This window comes from Cyprinodon tularosa, unplaced genomic scaffold, assembly GCF_016077235.1.
Source record: "Cyprinodon tularosa strain WSP-4 unplaced genomic scaffold, ASM1607723v1 ctg72, whole genome shotgun sequence".
In the NCBI taxonomy this organism is placed as follows: Eukaryota; Metazoa; Chordata; class Actinopteri; order Cyprinodontiformes; family Cyprinodontidae; genus Cyprinodon; species Cyprinodon tularosa.
The window spans coordinates 1,330,001-1,352,666 of NW_024039474.1; the positions used below are offsets into that span (position 1 = coordinate 1,330,001).

General features: G+C 36.3%; 1 protein-coding gene across 2 annotated transcripts in view; it reads right to left on the bottom strand.

The window, feature by feature from the left end:
* Positions 1-22,666, bottom strand: part of pdgfc (platelet derived growth factor c) — a 59,625-nt gene that overhangs the window by 6,141 nt on the left and 30,818 nt on the right. For both annotated transcript variants that reach the window (XM_038269070.1, XM_038269069.1), the window contains 2 exons: positions 11,296-11,488; positions 4,683-4,863 (listed from right to left, as the gene is read on the bottom strand). In XM_038269070.1, coding sequence (XP_038124998.1) covers positions 4,683-4,863; positions 11,296-11,488 — 374 coding nt within the window. The remainder of the gene's footprint in view (positions 1-4,682; positions 4,864-11,295; positions 11,489-22,666) is intronic.

Genomic DNA, 22,666 nt, shown 5'->3' on the forward strand with positions numbered 1-22,666 from the left:
ATTGTTCCATTATGTTTTTGTATTTTGTGTTGTAAAACAAATGATGTCCTGAAATATTTGTTGAAAATCGAAACTAATACTTGGTTCTTGGTCTAGAAAGAACAGGTCTCAGCCATCGGTGATGTCCTCTGAACCCACTTAAGCAAATATTTACAAAAACACTAAAACATATCTATTCCAGCTTTAGGTCAGAAAAATAATTCCCTCTAAATTTTCAAGCAACCTTTTACAAAATTATATTTCTCAATCAATATATTGACATTTTATTTCATTTGACATTTAAAGAGTGTTACAGCAGGGATATTGCTTTGTTATACTTTCTAAAAAGTGAAATATGTATTTTATTAATTTTATGTTGCATTTGCAATCAGTTCTTTCTCCCCAGCCGCCCAAGAACAGTCCGGTTTTCAAGCAGCGCTCCACATTCTCTGTTCTTCTCACACACAACCACATCATCTTATTCCTGTTAGCTAAAATGAAAGGTTCAACTAACCATGTTGAGATGACAATTCTGAAATAGCATCCTGGGAGAACTCTTGAAAACAATATATTCCTCTTTCACATGCAGCTCCAAACCACTTCCTTGCACATGGAATCTTTGAGTAAACAAGGGTCAGTGTGCATGAGGTGTATTTTTTTTCATTCAATACACACAATTAAGAGTAACTGAGGTCAGTGTAAAAGCAGATCTTAGAGTGATTATGACAAGACTCTTAGATTTGCTTCAGCGTTTTCAACATATTTGGATTAAATCTGTCTTTTCCGTCCAAATATAATAGATTCTATGTTCTCTGCACGTTATAGACCAGTATTCAAACAAACCAGAGTGTGTAACATCTTGACTGTGTAAATTTATTTTTCATCCATTAAAAAAACAAGCTAGAAGAGGGATCTTTTAGGCAAACAGATCAGTGGAGTTCAGTTCTGGATTGAGACCTCAGCACCCTGAGACAATGATGTATGTTTTGTTTGCTCCCCTAAGCTGAAACGCCCACCACTCATCGCTCGTCACGCTCTGTTCAACGGGCCCCTTCTCCTCTGTGTTTTAACAACCTTTTTGCCTCGACTGTTTCTTTTTCTTCCATAAAATCTCTTCCTGTGGATTACAGACTTGGTTTTATTTTTTCCCTTCTTCCTATTCGTTGGAAGTGGTAGGGAGGAATCGTTGCTTGTTTAAATATAAACTAAAGTGCCGGCCTCTGCCTGGTATGAGGTTCCAGTAGCTGCTGGTTGACCACAGAGGAAACACAGAGCGCTGCTGTTCAGTGAGCACCTCCTCCATGGGACAGAGGTTCAAAGGGAAGACAAACTGAACATTTGAAGCCCAAAAGCTTTCCTTTCCTCCCAGATGGTTTCCTGCACCTTCTAGAGTTTGACTTTGAAAGAAAAACTTTGTCTTGTGTGAAAGATCTAATCACGGTTTAAGTGCAATTTTAGCTACAGAGATAAATCTTAAAAATGTGTTCAATAATTTTAGAGAACCTGCAGTTAAACCGTTTTTTATCTTGCCGAATATATTCAGGAATTATTTTTACGCGGATCCAACATTCAAATATTATGCATATTTTTTAATATGTCAGGTCCAACACTCCAATGCCAGTCAGAGGTTTACTAACATTCATCAAGGGCAAAAACGTTCCATTAAATCATGGCTTTTTTGGCTGGCATATGTAAAACACTTCACCTCAGTGCATTTTAAAAGCATGAGAAATGGGAAATTTCTCTAATTCTCATGTTTAACAGTATACAGGCTCACAAATATGTTGTTTAATTACTAGAAAGTTGCTGTCATAGAATCAGCTCAAAACCTTATTTCAGTAACTCAGTTGTTTCAAGACATATATTCATTTTATGTAATCAGTTACAGGGTTAAAAATGTGCGTTTTCTGCTTAGGCAATCTCAGCTTCTTTTAGAATGTTTAAAGCTTTCTTGACCATCTCGGGCTGAGAGTTTAATGCTCTGTACAGATTTTTTAATCCACCAAGCATATGTAGCATATGTATATGTTTGAACATATACATATGCTAAATTATTATTGAAAATAGATCAGACTGTGCTGCAGTATAAGTGCCCAAACATTTTACTTAAGTGTTGCACTGCTCTAACTTTTCTTAATCAAGTCAAATAAAAAAAAGCACCCTAAATATTACTCAGGTAAGAGTAAAAACATGGCTACTGAAGTAATGGGTAACTGCTGAATCATAACTTCTGATTTCATGTTTAAATGATGTAATCAGATACACTTATGTGCATATTATATATTAAATTCCTCAGTGTTCAATATGCAGTGTGAAAGTACATTCACTCTGTTAGAGTCATTGTAAAAGCACCTGAACTAAGACATACACAATGTAGAGTTAATTTAACACTAATTCTGAGTGTGACCAAATGCACTCAGATTGGTGTTAAACTTAACTCTTAAAAGTGTTACTTTAACACTAATATAATATATTCTAATTTAATGTATAAAATAATTTAAAAAAATAGATACAATGATTATAAAATAACAGAAATGTCCAACATGAACTTATAAAACCAATCCTCACAGCATGTGATGAATATATATATATATATATATATATATATATATATATATATATATATATATATATATATATATATATATATATATATATATATATATATATATATATATATATTCGGAAAGGATCACGAATTTCCAACTAAACTAACTAACTAACTAACTAATCTACTGATCACTTCATATTCGATTTGAGGAGCTCAAATTAATGGTGGTGTGCAATTTTCTAAGATTTACTTAAGTACAGGTAACTGAGTAAATGTAACTAGTTACAACCCATCACTTCTCATATGGCCAATGGGTTTAAGACATGTTAGTTTGGGAAAGAGATGTCATTTGCAAAGTGATGCAACTGTAAATAAGTTATCTGGATCTACAGTACACAATGTCTTTCTATATAGCTTTGCTGGTCTGAGAGGTGCTTACACCGACTAAACTTTTGACATATTAAAAGAGGCAAGTTCAGTCAAGAGAGTTTCCATCATAAAACACTTTTTTTTTTTTAAAGAATACTTTCTTTAGCAAAAAAGTAAAAGTGCAGACATGCATTTGTTTCTACCTAAGGTTTCTTTGCCGTGCACCTTTATCTGTGTGAAGTACAGCATGACCTCTTTTTTTCCCTTAATGTTCAAAAGTACCCAGTTATTTTATGCTCCTGTCATAAATCTTCACATTGGATTTAATATAGAAAAGAAGTTTGAGGACAAAGTAAATATTTCAAAGCAGAATAAAACTTAAATAAGCATTAAAATACGCTACCAGTAACCTGCTTATTCCCAACGCAGCCCGGAAGGATTAATGCAAAGAGTCGTTCACTTAAAGCAAGTAAATAGAACATGACAGGTTAAAACATGGCTGTTGTCTCTTAAGTTTATCTCAGGGATTATGCTGGAGAAAAAGCTCGGACAAAGGGATCTGGCACATGTATCCTTGTGTGGTCTAAAGCAGTAAAGAGATATTGGCTGCACACAAGGAGCAAATATGAATATAGAGAAAACAAATGAGGAAACAAATAACCAATCTAATTGTTACTTTAATATTTATAACATAACTTTTTATTGATTCTTTAATTATTCATTTTAGGAATGATTTAGCAAGATCTCCTTGATGGTATGACAATTCATGATTGTGTAAATCACTGTTTCTTCAATGTTTTATGAAGAACTCTTAAATACAGTATATGACTGTGCAGCCACTCGTTTTTAATGCTGCCCTGGGCAACGGCCCATATAGCCTATATCACACCTGTTGACGAGCTAAGGCCTATTATTTTTTAACAAACCTTTTTATAGCCTTCTTTGATCAACTTATTGATTACACCAGCTTAATTTTTTTAGTAAAGTAAAACAATATTGGTAAAGAGAGAGCCAATAGTCTATTTCATTTAAGTATGCTGAATGAATCCATGACATTAAAGGTTGTCGGTTCAATCTGAGAGGATTTACCACTCCAACCCCTCATAAATCAAAAATTTAATTATAAAGATGGTAGAGGTTTGGTTCCTCTAGCAAAACACAAAAGCACTGTCTTGATTTTATCCGTGGTTTTCAGCTGTAAGCTATGGTCTGTATCAGAATCTCAATCCAAAACCTATTTGTGAAAAGAAATCCTGGAAAAAGAAAATTCAATCTTAACCAAAATGTATTCAGTTAAAACAAGAAACATTTGTATAGCATAACAAACTACATAAACCTCCAGGAATATAAATTAGACGTAATATCAACGTTCAGACTTTGCATGCAAATCAACAAGGGAATTGCTCTCCACAATTGCCTTGCAGCACATGTTGATACTGTTTATTTTCATTGTTTTGCCTGTGTAAATGTGTGTGCAGTGCTGTAGAATTTGATCATCTTTATAGCTGTAATAATAAAACAGCACATGTACCAGATGTTCCTAAGCTTTAACATAAATCCAATATAAAACCTCCCAAATGATACCAAAAGCCTTGAAAACTGTTAAGCAGAAATAGATAATTGCAAATCAAGACACGGGTAAAAGATTTTCAATCACGCTTTCACAGAGCACCGTCACTCTTTGTCAATTAGGCATGTGGTTTACAATGGTTTTAGTTATCCACATGTAGGAACCCACAATTTCTTCATACAGTGTCCTGGTGGTTACCAATATTGTACCTACCTCAGGAATCGCAGAGTAGTGTATGCAGAATCCTGGCTCTGAGGAGAAGTATTCATCTGAGATGAACCGTACAATGATTTGGCTGCCTCTAGATTTTTGACTTATTGGTGCAGACTGTGACCCACACCAACGACCTTGGATCGTTTTCTCGGTGGGATCCTCTATTTCCACATAGTCATACCTAGGAAACAAGAAAAAGGCAGACAGGTAATAGATGAAACAACCTTGTTCTTAACCGGGCATAGTGAGTCCTGAAAAAATATACGATTTAGAAATGTACATGGTAAGTACTTGGAAGTACCATTTACTTCTTCATAAAGTTAGTATTGAGTTTGAGGATAATTTCAGGAAAGAACCTGGAATTTTCTGGAAAATAGCTAGTACTTTCCATTAAAGTTCAGTGAAAATATCTAGTAGAATCTGGATATACAGGTGCTGGTCATAAAATTAGAATATCATGAAAAAGTAGATTGATTTCAGTAATTCCATTTAAAAAGTGAAACTTGTATATTATATTCATACATTACATACAAACTCATATATTTCAGATGTTTATTTTATTTAATTTTGATGATTACAAATGACAACAAATGAAAATCTGAAATTCATCATATCAGAAAATTAGAATATTGTGAAAAGGTTCAAAATTGATGGCCCCTGGTGCCACACTCTAATCAGCTAATTAACTCAAACCACCTGCAAAAGCCTTTAAATGGTCTTTCAGTCTAGTTCTATAGGCTACACAATCATGGGGAAGACTGCTGACTTGACAGTTGTCCAAAAGACGACCATCGACACCTTGCACAAGGAGGGCAAGACACAAAAGGTCATCGCTAAAGAGGCTGGCTGTTCACAGAGCTCAGTGTCCAAGCACATTAATAGAGAGGCGAAGGGAAGGAAAAGATGTGGTCGAAAAAAGTGTACAAGCAAGAGAGATAACCGCACCCTGGAGAGGATTGTGAAACAAAACCCATTCAAAAATGTGGGGGAGATTCACAAAGAGTGGACTGCAGCTGGAGTGAGTGCTTCAAGAACCACCACACACAGACGTATGAAAGACATGGGTTTCTGCTGTCGCATTCCTTGTGTCAAGCCACTCTTGAACCACAGACAGCGTCAGAAGCGTCTTGCCTGGGCTAAAGAGAAACAGGACTGGACTGCTGGTGAGTGGTCCAAAGTCATGTTCTCTGATGAAAGTAAATTTTGCATTTCCTTTGGAAATCAAGGTCCCAGAGTCTGGAGGAAAAGAAGAGAGGCACTTCATCCACGTTGCTTGAAGTCCAGTGTAAAGTTTCCACAGTCAGTGATGGTTTGGGGTGCCATGTCATCTGCTGGTGTTGGTCCATTGTGTTTTCTGAGGTCCAGGGTCAACGCAGCCACATACCAGGAAGTTTTAGAGCACTTCATGCTTCCTGCAGCTGACCAACTTTTTGGAGATGCAGATTTCATTTTCCAACAGGACTTGGCACCTGCACACAGTGCCAAAGCTACCAGTACCTGGTTGAAGGACCATGGTATCCCTGTTCTTAATTGGCCAGCAAACTCTCCTGACCTTAACCCCATAGAAAATCTATGGGGTATTGTGAAGAAGAAGATGCAATACACCAGACCCAACAATTCAGAAGAGCTAAAAGCCACTATTAGAGCAACCTGGGCTATCATAACACCTGAGCAGTGCCACAGACTGATCGACTCCATGCCACGCCGCATTGCTGCAGTAATACAGGCCAAAGGAGGCCCAACTAAATACTGAGTGCTGTACATGCTCATACTTTTCATGTTCATACTTTTCAGTTGGCCAACATTTCTATAAATCCTTTGTTTTTATTGGTCTTCAGTAATATTCTAATTTTCTGATATGATGAATTTGAGATTTTCATTTGTTGTCATTTGTAATCATCAAAATTAAACAAAATAAACATCTGAAATATATGAGTTTGTATGTAATGTATGAATATAATATACAAGTTTCACTTTTTAAATGGAATTACTGAAATCAATCTACTTTTTCATGATATTCTAATTTTATGACCAGCACCTGTATATGCTTATTATTCTCTGTGGCAATAGCTGGTAAATTGAAGCTGTCTAAAATGTCCTTGAAAGATTCAGCTTGAGGAAAGTATATAGTAAGCCCGAGAAAGCAGATCAGTTCTGAAAGTTTATGTCAAACTTTTGGTGAGTTCCAACAAAGTCTAAGAAATTACCTGGAAATTTTTGTAAAAGATAAGTAAACTAACCTCCAACTTCAAGGAGAAACTTGATCTGTTTTATAGATATTACCACTGACAAGGATTTTCTTTGAAGGGGTCATAGAATAATTATATAGGGTATTTGGTACTGGACCTTAAGGTGTCTGATAACCTTGTGTAACATTGGTTGGGCTGAAAAAGGCATATTTGCTGTTCTATGCACCCTAACGCAAGCCCAATTAAAAGCCCTAGAATGTTTCTTCCTTTTATGGTATGCTCATGAATATTTAGATGAGCTGTGCTCTGATTGGTCGGTTTACAAAAAGCGAAGGTGCTCAGCCATCACCAGCTTAGCAACAGAATCATACAACAGCTTGCTGTTGTAAAGGCCTTACGGATGGAACAGCCCCTTGTTTCGGTAAAAGAAGTTTAGCAAATACTGCTTTGAACTGTTCAAGATTTTGAAAGCCGTCTTTGGTAAAATGCTTAGAGCAAATGAACAGCTGAGCATCAAACTTTGCAGGGATCTTCTGATAGACAAAAGTAATCCATGCCTGTCGAGTATTCAGATCCTTGGGAAGACTGTGAAAATTTTCCCCTTTCTCCGTGTAGCCTGGAACACGGCATTTACACCCTTGGTTATGGCTCATTTTTCAAAGAGAAACAGCCTGCTTTGTAATTCTTGTAGAATTAAACCCAACTGTAGGCTAAAGAGCTAAACTAGTGTCTTCCATCTTTGCAACCTCAATTCATGTTCTTGGGCCAGTGAACGAGTGGGCTGGTCTGTATGTCAATTTTGGGGCGTGACAAAAGTACAGACCAGAACCAAAGAAGGCACCATCCCCAAGTTTACGTCAACTCGAGGCTTCGTTTGGATTCGCCTGTTTTATGGTGGAAGTTTGGAATTGTGAGATTTGCATAGAAAGGAGGTGTCCATGGGGTTTGAACTTTTCTGCACGTCCATTTCACCCACTGAATTATCGTTATTCATCTATGACAATGTAAACTCAGTTTTGCATTCTATGACCCCTTTAAACTTGCTAATTTGATAAAGTGTTTCAAATTCTCATTTCAAAAATGTAGATTTAGTAAATTCTAGTCTATTTAACATATACAGTAAAATTATGTGACAGCATCTAAGATTTACTATAAAACTGTGTATTAGTTTTATTATGTTTTGGTACTTTTCAATAACTTCTAGGTGTCAGATGGAGAACTTATACAAGCAGAAAAAAATGTCTCTTTGAAAAAAAAAAGACAACAACGCCATAATACCCTTTGGGGTAATTAGTTAAAACTTAAATGAAATAACTAAGAAAATAACTAAGCACTAATAATAATTTCAGCTAAGGGTCGGAGGAAAAATACAAAAGCATTATTTTCTTTATGGCTTCATAATACTACATCTACCTATATTTGTTCAGGATGGCATCACTTCAGACCAACCTGTTAAACTTCTAAACCTATTACACGTGTATATATAAAATGAAATAGCTCTTAACCACAGCACAGGTTTTTCTGTTGTGTCTTTGCCAATACAGACAAACAAATGACTTCAACACTTCAAAAATGCAGTTTAGTAGTTCAGCATTTTATAGCGCATATATGTGTGTAGGCGGCACTGCCTTCACTGCAGCCTTATCTGACTCCTAACAGTCTGGGATTAATCACTTTGCCGTTTGCGTCAACAGACGCGCTAACCTCTCATTTACTGCTGCCAATTCGGATATTTGGATTTCAGGGACATTGTTTACATTTTCCACCAGCTTGACTGCTCAGTTTAAAATGGTTTCAACAAAGCAACTTGGGCCGACATGAGCAAAGCTAGAAAATGAGTTTTCTCTTAAGGTAAATAAACTTGCGGGTGCAGGGGTTCAGTTTTATGTTTGGGATGGGTGGATGTTTAAATGTACTGCCAAACTGTTGTCTACATAAACAAACATATTGACAAAAGTCTTTTGCAAAACTAATATTTTCACACCATCTGACATCCATCTACTAAAGTTCTAACTTATTTTTGTTTTATGCATTTTAAGTTGCTGAAAGAGCTTTCTTTCTAAAACTTCACTAAATTCCCTGACAGATGGCTCATCAATTATGCAGAATTGCCTGATCATTACACATCGCCATGTGTGCAGCCTCACCATGTTAAACAGTGATTTCTGAAAATCACAGTTTCACTAACAAAGTGTCTGTTGTATCCCAAACTTTATTAACTGTCGTTAAAAAAAATCTCTTAAATGAAATATTTACCAGAAAAAAGTTGCATTGTGCACAGAGGTGCACAGGAAACTGTGTTTAATATTCCAAAAGCTTTCTCCCACACCATTTTCACCCTATCAATTATTAATAGATAAAATATCTGCCACTGTGATGACGCAGATTATCAGAACAAACACGTTTTTTTTTTAAGGTAGAGGGCACACATGCATTTCTGAAAACAATCTCTGTCTGGGAGCTGCCAACTACGACTCTGCTGCCATGCCAACCAGCAGTGAAAGCAATCCCTCTTCAATATGCCTCTTCTCCAGTGGATTCGGTAAGAATGCCTTTCATCTTGCCACAGACAAACAGAATAGCAGATGAGCATCTCGACTATACAGCCCCTCTCTCACATCTTAGAAGAGAGATCTTGCTCCAGGCTTGCAACCACAGCTGAACATGTCTCCCACTGCTTGTTTGCTTTAGCCCCTGTCATTTCTGTGGATCACTGCATAGGGCACGGCACACTTGTTTATTTGAATCACATCGAGTTGCGAACAAAGGTAAATGCCTGGTATCAATAGCATTGTCTTAGGGTTTTGTTTAAAGTTGTTTAGGTGTTTTCTTTTTTGTCTTTTTTCTTCTTTTCTTTTTTTTTTTTTTTGCACTGAAAGCTGTGAAAGGTTTACCCAAGGGGAATATTTTGAATACATTTTTAAACACAGATATAACAGAGAAGCAGAAGAAGAAAAAAAGACCATGGGGATATATTTTTCATTGCGTCTAGTTGGAGTAAGAATGAAGGGTGTTTGAAAGGAAAAATATTGTGAAAGACACAATGAGACATGCTTGTAAATGTTCTGGGATCAGCTTAAAACTTGTTTGGCTGACGGCAAAGGAGGAAAAAAAGGAGGTTTACTTCCTTTGGCCCTGAAAAAAAGGATGTTGTTATTGTCTCTCCCTACAGTCTTTAAGGTCTCTGACAAGTGATGGCTGGTAAAGTTGGGACAGGACTAAAGCTGTGTATCCTAAACCATGGAGCAACTTTCACTCAGTGTTTTCACAGCAATGCTGACATCTTGTATAAACAGACACCCATAACTACACAGGTGTGCTGGTGGTGTTATATGCCCCCCCCCCATTTGGTCTTTTAATCAGCAACAAATAAACACATATGCCTACAATAAAGGCTATATTAGAGGCAATAAATATACAGCGTTGAGACCAGAGCAAGAACAAACAGGATCACCTTATTGATCGCATTAACAATTATTCTAACAGCCATATTTAGAAAACATGCCTATTCATAGCTTCATGAGGTCAATTTCTCAATGATTTTTTTTATTGCAGAGCCTAAAAGCATTAAGGGAAACAGTAGTTCCATTCATCATCCATTAGAGGGCTCTCCAGGTACTTCAGATGAGGTCTCCATCCCCCCTTTCTTCTCCAACTTCTCCTAACAGGCCTCTGCTATGACAACCAGTAAGTTCTGATTTATTGACATCATGGCACAAAGCATTATGCACACTGGTTAAATTGACACAGGGAATTGGGAAGTCCATTTAAATTGAATGACAGAGGCAAAGCCGAGCAGTAATTGAAAGTGAGCTTGTCCATAAAACAGCTAATATACAGCATATGCAGCTGAGTATTTGTGTTTAAATGTTTACTTTCAGACAGCATGCCGTACAACTGGAACTATTTAGTAAGCATCTAAAATTATTGACCTGATTATGTAAAATATGATGGTTTGCACAATGACATTGGGTGTCTCTACCTAAACGAATCGCTCTGCTGCGGGGGGTTTCAATATTCAGGAGCCGGCGTGGCAGGCCAAAGGCAATTTCACAAATGGCCACACTCTTTAAATCTTTAAAGATGGAGGGCAGTCCAGATGGGACACACGTCTTGTTTTCATCAGATGACATGTATCTAACATGTCTTTGGGGAAGGTCCATATGTAGCCGAGCAAGGTGAAAAAATTTGTAAATTATGAGCAGAAGAGAATGTGGTCATTTATATTACATATAAATGGTGGTAGAAAATGAAGTTAAGGTTTGAAATTTGCCCTCAGAAGTAACATAATTGCCTTTTTTTCTGTGATAAAAATCTAAGTAAAAAGAATTTTGAATCCCTAATTCAATGTCTCAGATAACTGCATCCCTGCTCTGTCTGTTTTCAAATGACGATGTTGAGTTATTTCCTATCTAATGTCTTACTTGCATATTCCATCTTCAGGATCCTCCAGACCAAATCTCTCATCAAATGTGAGCTGGATCCTCATGCTGTTGGCTGCCACCAGTCTCCAGACCAACATGCTGTTCCTTGGATAGGTGTGTGGGAAGTCTGGGCTGTGGATCATTCCCTCTCCAGACACAGTTATGACCTTTTCCTGAATGGATTCTTGCACTCCTGAAATAAAAAACATTTCCTTTATTTTCATTTTTGATAATTCTGTTGAGAGTGGCAGATCAGGAAAAATAACAAAAAACCTCAGCTTCCACCATGCACAGACTCTTGGTGTTAACAACCAATAAACATTTTCAGACCACATTACGGACACAAAAATCCATTCCATTTTCTTCTGCCAGGACGTGGAGGCAGCAGTCAAAGCAGAGATGCCCAGACTTTGCTATAAACACACATCTCCTCCAGGTATTCTGGGGGGACCCAGATTTTTTGGGGACCCAAAAATCAATGTATTATATTGGTAATGTCTTAAAGCACAAACCTATGAACAGGATGAAAAGGATGCATGATTTTCCAAATAATTTACAAATAAAAATAGCATCTATATGAATACAGCCCCATTACTCTGATACCACTCGGTAAAAGTGTATCCATTTGCTTTCAGAAGTCACCTTATTTTAACATTAAAAACTCAGTTTATAATCTATTATAAAAAGAAATACAGAAGCCATGGTGACTCTGAGGATTAATAACATAACATTACTGATCAAAGTCCACTATAAGGAACAAGCAAAATGTTGTGGATAAGTTTAAAGTTTGGATAAGTTATAAAATATTACTTAATAGCAAAAACTCACTCTAAAAATAAACAGACACAAGGGCAAACATCCTGACATGGCTGACAGGAAGGTCATTTTATCTCTGGAGGAGCTGCTGGGATTCATTGCTCAGCTATGATATCTGCTAACAAAACAACCCTCTGAGATGATATAATAATACATTTTATTTTAAACGCCTTTAAAAACAAGATATATATTTATATAGACAGTATATATAGCCTCAGGCAGCTCAGAACCTAAATAAGCACTAAGTTGCATAGTTTAATTATTAGCTGTTTTCATGTATATGCATTATTACAAAAACCACCAGCTACATAAATGAAACATGAAATCATGAGGGGTCTCAAAAAGCATATGATATAATCTGACTAGTAGCAGTTGGCTTTTAATTTGAAAGAGGAAGTTTGTCACTCAGTATGTCAAAATTTCTCGAAAAATAAAAGTTTGGACATTTCCTCCTGAGTGACAACAACGGTAGACTATCCCTTTTGCAATAGTATAGCACTTTGTTTATTGCCTTTTAGCCGTTGTTGCAAGAAATCACTGTAAAACAATGAACGTACAAGTTTTATTGAAGCATCTCGAGAAAAGCACAGAGGTGCTGTCTCTGGTTGACTGTCTGTTTGTTATCCCTGTCAATGGATTAGTAACCTGTCCACATAGCATCCAGCCTCTCGCCCAATTAATATACATTTGAGTCACTTAAAGGATATGTTTATGTGTCTTTCTGATGTTAAAACGTGGATCTTAGTCCTCTATGTTGGGAAAAAGTGAAGGACATGAATTTCTAATTAAAGGTTCAGAGACAAAAAGACTTTGAAAGAGGTAGGACATTTATTAAAGATATTTGGTTACACCTGTTTATAAGAAATAGCAGCATGATGAAGTTAGTTGGAAACTTTGAACACACCTCCCTAAGGGGTGCCTATGAATGCAAATGGTGCTGTACTTCTCTCATTAATAATACCTATTCCACAGCATATGTGTACTTACTGTGTGAAAACACATCTGAACTATTTTGTTAGGAGTAGTTTTAGTGATTTTAAGATGTTTTTTTTTTTTAATAAAGCAGTTATTACAAAAAATAAGATAAGATAACAATTCAAACAGCCTTTTTTTTTTACTTATAAGAGAAATCTGGTCAGTAAGTGATACATTTCCATTTAAATTACTATTTTTCTTTCACTGGACCTTCTCCCAAAGTACGTTTATTTTAAGGGACTCAAACCGTCAGATAACTTCATTGCATAAGCGTTGTTTTCATTCATATAATTGCTTATTGTGATATTAAAAGTAGTAAACTTTGTTGTTTAGGTTTTCTTTATGATAACTCCTTGTTAATTTGTTTTGTATCTCTGATGAATGTTTTGTATTCTCCCAGCAGTCTGGTACATTATGGTCACAAGAACTAAGAGGTGTTAATGGGTACTAATGAGAGAGTGTGCTCCTGGAACATTTGACAGCATATTAATTTGGTGAGTAAACCTTTCCAACTGTTCAATAAATACATGTTTTTCCTCAAGATGCATATTGAGACTAGCCTCTCTTTAATTTCATATACACTTGATGAAGTTGCATGAGAAAGGATTAAAAAACGAGGCAGTTAAAGTTTGCACTAGCGTTTCTATGGCTTATTGCAAAAAAACAAATCTTTCCAAGCAGCACCGTTTTAATGGATGATAAGTATGGGAGAAAACCTTTTTAGATCCAATAATGGTTACTTGCACTTAAAAATAACTCAAACATATGCAAAACGAAGCAATATTTTATTCTGGATTTCTTAGACTCAATATGGTGAATGATGAATGTGAAAATGCAATTTTAAGCTGCAAGAAAACAAGAGTACTTTTTTTTGCATCACAATTTCTCTTAGTTGCATGTTCAAATTCACACATTTCAGCCAATATCAGTCACTCAGTCACTGAGCAACCTCTTCAAAATGACTAATTGCTGCTCCCTGTGTGATTACTTATACGTTTTTGCTTTCTGCACTGGCCTCTCTCCTTTAAAGCACATCTTCTCCCAGTCTGAACATAGAGACTAGAGCATAAAGGGGGGAAAAAAAACTTTCAAATGTGAGGCATTCATTGTTATCTTATCAAGCTACATGAATATTTGATTCACATAGGTAAAATATACTGTTCCTTTCAACATTGCTTCTCTATAAGCCTTAGTAAAAGCTAACTAATTTGGCATAAAAGTATTAGTTTTATTATTTTAGTAACTAAATTGAAAATTGTTTATTAACTTAGAATTTTTTCTCATACCTGATTGATCCACAAGTAAAAGTTCAAAGTCCTTTGCACCACCCCAGAACACAGCCAATGGTGAAAAACAGAAGAATTAAATATCAGGCAGTAGTTAATTTAAAGCTGCTCTAAGTGTTCAGCATGTCGAGGTGAGAAACTTCTATGACAATAAATGGTCCTTAAAGGATTAGTTTAAAGCCTTCTTTACTTTCATTTGATTGCAATAGTGGATATTTGTTAGGATTCCATTTTGTGTGGGTTGTTTTTTTTTGTTTTCCTCTCTCTACCACCAGATGGTGCCCTTTCCTCATTGGGCCTCCTGCACACCTGCGGCTCATTGGGTCATTACCAGAGGAGTACTTGAGCTGCAGGCTGTCACCACCTCGACACCAGAGTGTTTACCAGTATTGGGTACTCTAGCCAAACAGATTAGCAGAGTTTAACCTTAGCATTGTTTCTCTGAGTCTGAACTTGTTTTTTGTTTTGGTTCTTCGGCAGGGAGACTGTTTTACTGGATAAGCCTGGACCTTCTACCCCCTGGAAGGATTTACCGAGTCTCACTGAGCAAGGGGAAAACCTCCACATGATCCGTTCAAGTCCACTCCTGGAAAACCAAGTGACAGTCTGCTCCTTTACTCCTCTGGGAGTATGTCTGCCTGTCCGCTCTCCAACGAGTTCCCTCTTTTCTGGATTAAACCCCCCACAAACTGGATCCAAGGATAAACCAAGAGCCCCCTAAAAGTGAGCACCTCTCCAGCAACATTCAAGCCTCAGTCTATTTTCCCACTGTCCCTGAACTGATCACTGTGATCACCCCTCCAGAGTTTCCGGTTCCGGTTCACCAGTCCGCTGAGTTCCAGCATTGTTTCCCCACAGTGTTTGCTAACCTACAATAAACCTGTTTAACTTTTACCCTTGGTCTCTGAGTGGTTCTCTGCATGTGGGTCAGATCTTTAAAGCACATTATGACTATATTTGTAGTATTCATGGTATCACTGCCACATATATTCACTTTCCGTATCATCTGGGTCTAAAATTCAATACTCACAGTGGACCAACTGAAGCTTCTCTAAGAATTTGCATGTCAAGTGAGATAAAGAATCTACATATTATACGATAGATTATTACATTTTGGAAAGCTAATCCAATGCCAGCAGAAGGTTAAAAGTTTAGGGGGTTAATTCTTGCAAGTTTATTTGCAAGTTTATTTTGCTTAGTGGCAAAAATAAAAATTGTATTAGGTGATAGAAGCTTAAAAGCACCATATCTCAGATTTTTATGATACTTGATTAGGTTCTATAGGATAAATATGTAAAAGAAAACAACTTTTAAAACTAATACAGAGAAGACTGTGTATATCACCACCTTAACATATGGTAGCTTGTATTGGCCCTGTGCTTGGCTCAACTTGCTAGTTTTTTAAAAGACAAGACCAACTGTTTTCTCAGTTACATTAATGCTATTATTTATTTTTTTTCCATAACAGCTGATGTGTTTATAGCTGTAAATCTTTTTAAAATGTTACATTTATCTTTATAGCGAGGCAATGTTGCAGCCCTGTACTGTAAAGGGTCAGTGTGCAGAAATGGATGGGGGAGGGGCAGAAGAAGAACCAGGGGAAACTCTGGTAGCTCAGGCCCTTTGCGTCCCAAATCATTCAATGAAGGTAATGTGAGAATGAATATCTCAGTTTGAAAAAGAGGAAATATATTCAATATTTTAAGCTTTGACATAAGTAACCTATAATTTTTAGCAACCTATAAACCTTTTTTCCCCACTTTTTTCTGTGTCAATATCAATATGTGATATCTCCAAATCCTGCTTTTTGCAGAGAAAGCAGCACTCTGATAAGTGACTAAAGAGACTGTTAATATAGATTAAAGGCAAATATTAGTTATTTGTATACTTTTTCAGGCCCTGTATTTTCTGATAAAACTTTACACAGTGCCATGCATTCTTGCTTTGATGAAATTATCAAATTCTTTTTGATTACCACTGAGAATTTCTTTTGACATTTTCCAAAAAAAGAAAATAAGTGGAGTAGCTGAGGCATGAAGGAAATGATTCCTGAAAAAAGAACCAATTCTTCTTGATGACAGTATTACTTTGATGTTTTCATTCGGGTTTGGTGATGAGCCAGGAGGGAACAGGCTGAATATGCCAGATGCAAAGAAAAACAAAGCCTGGGCATGACTTCTCAAATAACAGGCTCTTTCATACCTGCCTGAAGAGTTTAGCCTAAAATACACTGAATACACACCACCACCATTGGATATCTTTCTTTTTATCATTTGGGAAAGGTAGTTTCTTTGTAATAGCTTTCCTTTTCTTCAGTTTTTTTGTTGTTTTTGTGCTGTAATATTTAAAACACTATAATACTGTTAAATAGTGTATTGACATAATGATGGTGAATATATTCTGTACAAATATTTCATATATACATATATAATTGAGATTTGAGTGGCAGTTTTTTATATCTTTTGCTGGCTAAGAATGAAACAAACCAATAATCTTCATGTGATTAAAGATTGGCCCTCCATCACAATGACATGTTTTTAATTACTTCTCTATTACTATTGGCACTAGCAAACAGCTCCTCATGAATAATATGAAAGTATACGTATTAGATGGTATGAATAAATAGAGTTGGGAGTTACTTATATCATTATAGAAAAATGCAGGACATTATTTGTTACTTGGCAAAAACCATAAATGCTGACCAGGTCTGTTTGATAAGACTTTAAAGAAGCGGTGAGGTGAAAAATTGAGCACAAGGCTGAAGAAAAACAAAAAAGACACAAGAAAGTATTATGTCTTGATGAAAAGACATTCCAGACATCTTTATGGATGAAAGAATCTCTAATCCAAAAGGTCTCATAATATGCAACATAATCCTCACAAGCTCAACACAAATAACTGCAGTAGCTAAGAGAGCCAAATGATTACAATCATCTTGGGTTTAGGTCATTTTGCACAAATCTAAGGTACAATCTCCAATGGATTTGTATGGAGGATCTCTAGCTCAGCTTTATCAAAGCAGAGCGCTGTAAAGCAGAATGCACAAGGTAGAAACAAGCATTTGATTTCATGCAAGCATTTATCTTTTTTTCATACTTTAAAGCTTTTTTTCCTCCCTAATCATCACAAATTGCCTTATTCTGTTCACTATAAAATGTCCCAGACACACTACCAGTCAGGGGGGATTCTGGGTGTAACGTTGCTTTGAATATGACCTCACTCTTAGGGTTAACCAGTGTCATCTAATGATCACAGGAGCAGTCCCCTTGAGTGAATTACCTCAAACATGACTTTTTCTTGACCTACTTTCTTCCACTGTCAGGAAAGCAGAGCTGACTATTAAGGGAGGAAGTGACTCTGAATAAATACAAGCCTATACAGTGCAGCCATTGTGCTTTGTTCACACGTTAGTGTCTGAACCAAGCATGCTGTTAAACATTAACCTTTCCCCTGCCAAAATTAAACTGAAATGTGTATGTAAAGAGCCACAGATCGGTCCCTATACTATGGAATTTTCTTTTGCATGCTGAACCACTGCTTGCAGAAGCTACAGGGGACATGTTTTTTTTCTAACAATCACACAAGCTTATACAGACACTGAAGGAGTCAAACACGGTCATTTGTTTCCCTGCATACCTGAACTTTAATAAATGTTCAAATAGCTTTAAGCAAAGATTAACTGATAGTGACCTTTTCGCCCAGACAGCCCCTAAACAACTCAAAGGAAGAATAATAACCTTTCAGTGTGGCACTGATTAGGCTCAGAAAATGTTTATTTCTGTATTTAATGCAATCACTGTTGATGATACCTTTGATCTAAAGGCTTATTCTGTACTTTATGGTCTGTTCTAAAGAATGTCAGTCATCCCTTGTCTTCCTCTTAAGAAACCAAAGAAAAAACACCATTTCAAATTTGTGAAATATAAGGATGTACTCACTATCAAAGACATTCCAAATTACTTCATATTGGTACTGAAGTTTTTATTCATTAAACACATTATGAGCTGAGTATTTGTCTATCTCTGCATTTGAGATTTTCCCACCGGCTACATGGATCAAACATAAGTACTTCTGACAGCCATTTCCTGTTCTGTATTTGACAACCAGGTCAGTGTGACACCAAATCCAAATTGCTTTTAATTTTAGTCTCTTACTCCCAGATCAAAATGAACGGGAGACTCCGAGTGGTTTGTGACTGAAAGAGCTTTGCTTAGGTGATGAAACTGTACCTGACAAAGAATTTCCTTCTTTTAAGAGTGTGTATTTGGGCTTTCATTCAAGTTCCCTGCCATCTGCAGCTTATTAAGACCGTGCAGTGGATACTGCAGGTGTAGTAAATTCCCAACCATGCTTCGGATATTTATTGCTTTTAGGTTTACAGTAGGTCAGGCAAGGAAGGAAGCTGAAACACACCAGAGGAATTCTATACCATTAAAAAATAATTTGGCTGCATGGGAGCCTTTCTATAGCTCTTTGATCTGCTGAGCATATGGTGCTGTGTATTTGACCAAAGAAGAAGTATATGGTAATCAAAAAACTGTGGCATGATGCCAGTAATGAGAAACAAAAACAAAACAAAAGCATGCAATTATAGTTTACAATAGTATGTAGTAGTATGCACAGCTCTAAAATATTTATGTATTTTTTTTATATTACATAGTTTACAGCTTTTATATTAAGGCAAGTGCTCAAATCAGTCTGTCTACCTTTTTACAAGTTCAGTACAAGTCCAACCTCTATAATGAGCACATGCCTCTTCCTTTTGAACTATTTCAAGAATTTTTTTTTCTGTAAAAGACAAAGCAAAACTGTAGGGAAAAATCTTAGCAGCAAATCACAGAAGGTTTACCAGGGGCCCCAATGACTCAGGAATACAAATAACCCCACAAAGTTACATCACAGAGAAAAGCAATAGTCCCTCCTATTTCACCATGCAACACACAATCTAGTTAGGGACAAAATCAATCAAAAATCAAATGCAATCACTGTGATCCTGCCCATGTTTTTCTTGGTCCATTGCAGAGATTGACTTTCAGATTAGTAAATTGAAGTCAAAGTTGATTAAATGCCTGAATAAATGTAATTAACATATCCCAAAACTATGACCTCACAAAAGGTATTTTAGGGACTTTCGTATAAGGTATCAGATTTTGCAATTAGTTTTATATTTCTAAACTGTATTTACAATCCAGCACTTCCTACCATATATACGACAGCCTTAGGGTATTACTGTAAAACCAAAACATGTATAGGTAGGTATATGTATAAGTATTCAACATTTTCCTCTGTTTGAATATTACAAACATTGACATAAAATTCACACTAGATGAAAGTAAAGTTATGGGTAAAAAACTGGAAAATAATCAGGGTAACATTGGGACAAAATATAAAGAATGTTGTACCCCCTTTCCTGTCAGCCTACTGTTGAAAAAAACAAGATACTAGTGCTGCAAAAACTCAAAAAAAAAAAAGAAAAACAATGGTTTGTCATTGCTATTGTTTTGTAGGATGGTGCAATTAAAGCAAAAAGATTGTAACAATAAGTGTTTTATTGAGAATGAAAACACTAACGACTATAAAAAAAAATAATCAAGTGATTTTAATAACAAATCTTTCCTCTACTGAATGCAAAGATCAGCTCAACTGCAGATTTGTTAAATTAGATAAATAAGAAAAAAGAATAAGTGAATGAAGGTGAAAACAGACGGATGAATGCAGCCCAGATTAGACACACAAACATGACATTTCCTTTGGCCACTTATCAAGATTTCCCTAAATCCTTTAAAGCTGTCCTCAGTCCTAAAGTCCTCATCATTCTCAGTGAAAAAACCGTGATCTCTGGAAGAAATTCATAAGGTAACGGTCAAAGATTAAAAATAAAGCAGAAAAAATAATAAATCTAATACAACAACTCAGAATATTTAAATGGTCCATGTTTGGTTCTTTGTCATAATATAAAGAAATGCTTTGCTTAACCAAGTCCAAGTTCTATACATAACCAGAATGGTTAAGTGGGCCAAATGCAGATTATTTGTGAAAGGTGGGATATACAACTATCCAGTCAATCCGTGGGCAACCTACAGGTGCTGGTCATAAAATTAGAATATCATGAAAAAGTAGATTGATTTCAGTAATTCCATTTAAAAAGTGAAACTTGTATATTATATTCATACATTACATACAAACTCATATATTTCAGATGTTTATTTTGTTTAATTTTGATGATTACAAATGACAACAAATGAAAATCTCAAATTCATCATATCAGAAAATTAGAATATTACTGAAGACCAATAAAAACAAAGGATTTATAGAAATGTTGGCCAACTGAAAAGTATGAACATGAAAAGTATGAGCATGTACAGCACTCAGTATTTAGTTGGGCCTCCTTTGGCCTGTATTACTGCAGCAATGCGGCGTGGCATGGAGTCGATCAGTCTGTGGCACTGCTCAGGTGTTATGATAGCCCAGGTTGCTCTAATAGTGGCTTTTAGCTCTTCTGAATTGTTGGGTCTGGTGTATTGCATCTTCTTCTTCACAATACCCCATAGATTTTCTATGGGGTTAAGGTCAGGAGAGTTTGCTGGCCAATTAAGAACAGGGATACCATGGTCCTTCAACCAGGTACTGGTAGCTTTGGCACTGTGTGCAGGTGCCAAGTCCTGTTGGAAAATGAAATCTGCATCTCCAAAAGGTTGGTCAGCTGCAGGAAGCATGAAGTGCTCTAAAACTTCCTGGTATGTGGCTGCGTTGACCCTGGACCTCAGAAAACACAATGGACCAACACCAGCAGATGACATGGCACCCCAAACCATCACTGACTGTGGAAACTTTACACTGGACTTCAAGCAACGTGGATGAAGTGCCTCTCTTCTTTTCCTCCAGACTCTGGGACCTTGATTTCCAAAGGAAATGCAAAATTTACTTTCATCAGAGAACATGACTTTGGACCACTCACCAGCAGTCCAGTCCTGTTTCTCTTTAGCCCAGGCAAGACGCTTCTGACGCTGTCTGTGGTTCAAGAGTGGCTTGACACAAGGAATGCGACAGCAGAAACCCATGTCTTTCATACGTCTGTGTGTGGTGGTTCTTGAAGCACTCACTCCAGCTGCAGTCCACTCTTTGTGAATCTCCCCCACATTTTTGAATGGGTTTTGTTTCACAATCCTCTCCAGGGTGCGGTTATCTCTCTTGCTTGTACACTTTTTTCGACCACATCTTTTCCTTCCCTTCGCCTCTCTATTAATGTGCTTGGACACTGAGCTCTGTGAACAGCCAGCCTCTTTAGCGATGACCTTTTGTGTCTTGCCCTCCTTGTGCAAGGTGTCGATGGTCGTCTTTTGGACAACTGTCAAGTCAGCAGTCTTCCCCATGATTGTGTAGCCTATAGAACTAGACTGAAAGACCATTTAAAGGCTTTTGCAGGTGGTTTGAGTTAATTAGCTGATTAGAGTGTGGCACCAGGGGCCATCAATTTTGAACCTTTTCACAATATTCTAATTTTATGATATGATGAATTTGAGATTTTCATTTGTTGTCATTTGTAATCATCAAAATTAAACAAAATAAACATCTGAAATATATGAGTTTGTATGTAATGTATGAATATAATATACAAGTTTCACTTTTTAAATGGAATTACTGAAATCAATCTACTTTTTCATGATATTCTAATTTTATGACCAGCACCTGTACATCAATGTGCTACATAGAAAGGTCATTAGAACTGGTCCACAGTCTCCACGGTCGAAACAAAGGGTCAACTGTAACCATGAGAAATAGTGAAACATCTGTTTCATAGATTACCTGATGCAAATCTGAAATAAAACATCTGTACTTAATATGATCCAGCTGATTTACCTGGGATTTATAACTTTCTGTGAAAGAAATAGGATTATCCATTATTTTATGCATCAGATCACTCACATTTGAAGAAAATTCAAATGTTATTTCTATTTTATCTACAAAATGTATTAATTTCATTAGTTCATTTTTAAACTTATTAATTATATTATCAATGTATTGAATATTAGGCCTTTTTCTATTTTAACACTCCTCAATTATTGTATCAGCAACTTGTTTGCTATAAGGCGGAATACATTTAAGGTGGCACTATAAAACATTGAAAATACTTAAACAAATAAGAAATAAATGGCCTTTTACTTATATAGATCATTTTCAAGTCAATGGACTCTAAAGCACTTTACACTACATTCAGTCATTGTAACCATGCACTACCAGGCTGTCCTAACTCCCAACTCTGTTTATTCATACAGAACAATACCAGACTCTGG